The sequence below is a fragment of the Sciurus vulgaris genome, assembly GCF_902686455.1.
Source record: "Sciurus vulgaris genome assembly, chromosome: 7".
Taxonomy (NCBI): Eukaryota; Metazoa; Chordata; class Mammalia; order Rodentia; family Sciuridae; genus Sciurus; species Sciurus vulgaris.
Genome location: NC_136467.1, coordinates 128,814,505 through 128,818,707, shown reverse-complemented (window position 1 = coordinate 128,818,707; position 4,203 = coordinate 128,814,505). Strand labels below are relative to the sequence as shown.

General features: G+C 35.2%; 1 protein-coding gene across 1 annotated transcript; it reads right to left on the bottom strand.

Annotated features, from left to right (window-relative positions):
• Positions 1-1,663: 1,663 nt before the first annotated feature.
• LOC306665666 (olfactory receptor 2B6-like) lies at positions 1,664-2,602 on the bottom strand (the record flags this gene model as incomplete). Its single annotated transcript, XM_079147340.1, has 1 exon — positions 1,664-2,602. One exon carries the CDS (start codon positions 2,600-2,602, stop codon positions 1,664-1,666), a length of 939 nt encoding a protein of 312 aa, XP_079003466.1.
• Between the last annotated feature and the right edge of the window lie 1,601 nt (positions 2,603-4,203).

The window sequence follows — 4,203 nt, the reverse complement described above, 5'->3', positions numbered from 1 at the left end:
ATCATCAAAAATATATTAGAACTGATAAATTCAGTAAAGTTACAGATACAAAGTCACCATACCAAAAACAAATGAAGCACTATTCACATGTGCAAAGAAATGGATTTTCTGGAAAAAAAAAAAATCATAAAAGCAAATTAATTTGCAATAGTTATAAAAAGTGAAGATATTTAGGTATTAGTTTAATCAAGGAAGCAACAGATATCTACAATAAAAATTATGAAACACTGACAAAACTTATAGAGAATACAAAAAAGAGAAAAATATTCCATGTTCATGAATTGGATTATAAATATTGTTAAGATGATTATACTACCCAAAGTGATTTATAGATTCATTACAATTCCCATCAAAATACCAATGACTTTCTTCAAAGAAACAGATTTAAAAAGTTCTAAAATTCATATAGAATCACAAAAGACCCAGAATAGCCAAAAAAATCCTGAAAAAAAGAAAAACAAAGCTGGAAGCATCATAGTAGTTGGTTGCAAAGCATAATATGCAGTGATAGCAAGCAATTCTTTCATAGTCAAAAGGCATTCCTATTTCAATTTATGCACAGAAATGTTGCCAGGTTGCCAATCAATATAACTGTCTTGTTCCCTCACTAATACAGTTGACTCATTTTTTATGAAAATTAATGTTAGGAAATATCTTTATTTTATCAATTTCACTATTTAATATACATTTTTTAAATTAAACATAAAACCCTGCACACTTATTCATTAAGCAATAGCATCTGCATAAATGAGGTTAATCAATCATGAGACTCAGGATTCTTTGAAAACATAGACCGCTTCACAGAGAATGCAGAGTGTAGCCAGGCTGTGTATAGTCCTGAGTCAAATTTGTGGAGAGTGATAAAATATTTTTGTTTGAACTGAGCTCTTGACTGCATTCTATGCTATTGTTATGATTACTTGCTTAATCTATTGTGATGGTTTGGATATGAGTTATCTCCCCAAACTCCTGTATTAGTGCAGGAATTTTGAGAGGAGAAATGATTGAATTGTGAAAGATGTAAATTAATCAGTTCTTCCTAGTTGAATGGACTGACTGGGGGATAACTATAGTCAGGAGAGACATGGCTGGAGACCGTAGGTCACTGGAGGCCTGAGATGGTTCAACTTCTTTATTGTTCCTTTAACCCTCTCTCCCTCTACTTCCTTGATACCTTGAGGGAAACAGTCTCCTCTTCTATGCCCTTACCCCATGATGCCCTGCTTCACCTTGGGCCTATAGCAATGGAGTTGGTGATCTATAGACTGACACCTCTGAAACTGTGAGCACAAATAAACTTTCCTTCCTCTAAGATACCTTGTTGATTATGTTGGTCACAGCAATGAAAAACCTGACTAAAACAAGTATTTAATATATGTTATACTTTATGTTATTAGTTTTTATATTACTTAACAAAGTTGTCTCAGAGCATAGCAACCAGAATAGAACTATTTTAATATAATTCCACAACAAAGTGGTGATACTGGTGAATATTGACCAATATCATCCCCATTTATCATGTATATAAATAATATGAGAAATATCACGTGCTTTGTAAGAAGAACCTGTCATGAGATGGGATTATGAGATTAGACCTAGGTGTTTGAAATTCATATGAACCTACTCTAATTGTCAAATAATTTAATTTGTTTTCTACCAAGTTTCACTTGCAACTGAAAATGCCTCTCATAAGTTGGCCTAATGCCCCCTTCACATCCTTATTCCTCAGGGTGTAGATGAAGGGGTTGAGTGTAGGAGTCATCACTCCATAGAAGAGGGCCATGAACTTGGGCTGGTCCCTGGAGATGGAGGATGAAGGTTGAAGGTACATACTAATGGCTGGACCATAAAATAAGAAAACTACAATGAGATGGGAGGAGCACGTCCCAAAAGCTTTTTTCCTTCCTTCAGAAGATTTAATCTTAAATATGGCATGTCCAATACTCACATAGGAGACAAGAATTAGGCATAGAGGAACAGCTATTAAAAAAATACATACCAGAGAGAGTGTAAGCTCATTAGCCTCCTTTTCCCCACAGGCAGTCTTTATCAGAACTGGAATCTCACACAAGAAGTGATCCAGTTTATTAACTCCACATAGTGGCAACTGTAATGTTAGAGTGACCTCAAAGACACCATAAGTAATTCCACTTATCCACATAATGGACACTAACAGGAAACAGATGTGCTGATTCATGATGAGGGTGTAGTGCAGAGGTCTGCAGATGGCCACATAGCGATCAAAAGACATGACAGCCAGGAGCAGACATTCTGTGCCTCCCATTGTGCTAAATAAATAGAGCTGAACCACGCACCCCATATAGCTAATGGTCTTCTTAGAGCTTCCCAGGTTAAACAGCATCTGAGGCACAATGCTTGTGGTGTAACACATGTCCAAGAAGGAGAGGTTGGTGAGGAAAAAGTACATGGGTCTATGAAGACGGGGGTCCGATTTGGACACCAGAATGATGGCGATGTTTCCCATCAAGGCCATGGGATATGTTACGAGAAGAATAACAAACAGAGGAAGCTCTAGCCAAGGGCAGTCAGCAAAGCCTAGTAGAATGAACTCTTCCGGGTGGCTTTCATTAATGAGTGCCATTCTCTTCAATTTGCTTCCCCTGTATAGCAAGGAAGTGTCAAATAGAGACATGAAGAATCATAAAGTTCTATATTGGCAATCCATTCACATAAGATGGCATGCAGTTATATGTGGGGCAAAAACTATAAATGATATTACACCAGGTGACCAAATTACTTTTTATCAGTACAAATTAAAGGCAGTTACTTTCAATATATAAGGTAACCTTTCTAAAACTGAATTTCCTCCTATATTTCATCAGTCTAACAATAAATATGTCTTAGAGTACTGATGAGGATGCAGCAAGAAGCAGATGTGACTATGTTTTAGAAACTTTAAATGATGGTTTTCAAACTGTTGCTGTCATGAAAATCAGGTAAAGATGTGGTTGACATGAAGTTTATTATTTTCTATCTCTCGGCATTGAATATAGTAGATGTGTCATGAGACAATGGAATCAGAATATTTATACAGAGAAATACTGCTGCAAGTGAATATGAGACACCTCATATCCATGCAATAGCAAAAGAAGTAGGTGGAAAATACCTGGCACTATGAAAATCAATATAATCCTTATTTGACCCAAATAATTAATTAAATAATTAATGTATAGTAAGAGGACTTTGAGTTGATACAACTATTTCCTAACCTTTTAGAGTTGAGTGACAGGTTCAAATATTTTTAACATTGTTTTTATTAAGTCTAAAGAAACAGGACAGTTGTTGCAGGCCTGTAATCCCACCTACTTGAGAGGATCAGATAGTAGAAGTGCAAGTTTGAGGTTGACATGGGTAACTTATGGAGATCCTGTCTCAAAATTTAAAAGCAATATAAAAAATTGGGATGTAATGCAGTGGGAGAGGGTCCCTAGGTTCAATCCCACTACTGCAAAACGAAGAAAGAAGGAAAGAAACAAACTGTATAGAGGGAAAAGAGGGGTGAGAGGGGTGGGGGGAAGGGAAAATAACATAATGAATCAAACAACATTACCCTATGTAAATTTATGATTACACAAATGGTATGCCTTTACTCCATGTACAAACAGAGAAACAACATGTATCCCATTTGTTTACAATAAAAAAAAAAGGAATAGGTTTTCAGTGTGCTTTTCCCTCACATAACTGATGAGTTCAAACTTTGAGCATTTGAGGTTTTATATTAAATTTTAGTTTATTTTCCTTATAAGAGATTTTCGATTACAAAATAAGCTTATAATATCATTCCATTTCATTATAAGAATTTGGAAAATTATCAGTAATCAACTGGTTGTATAATGCTACAAACATTTTTTGAACTACACATAACTGCCGTCAGAAACCTCAATGTCTCAGTTCAGGCCCAGAGACTTATTCAAATTCACCAATCATTTTACATTTTGAGTACATAGATATTTCTTTGTTTCTCAGCTAAAAGACACAATGAAAACAACAAAATTCATTAGCTGAGTAAAGAAGTATTTTGAGAAAGGTAAATGAGGCAATGCAGGTTTTAATTTGTATTTTTCTTTTTCTTTAGTGGTGAAGTAGAGTACATATGTAAGGCTCCAAAGAGTTAACTTAAAAAGTTTCCTGAGCTGCTGATGCTAAAAAGGGGTTAAAAATGAAAAGCTGCAGTCTCAAGTT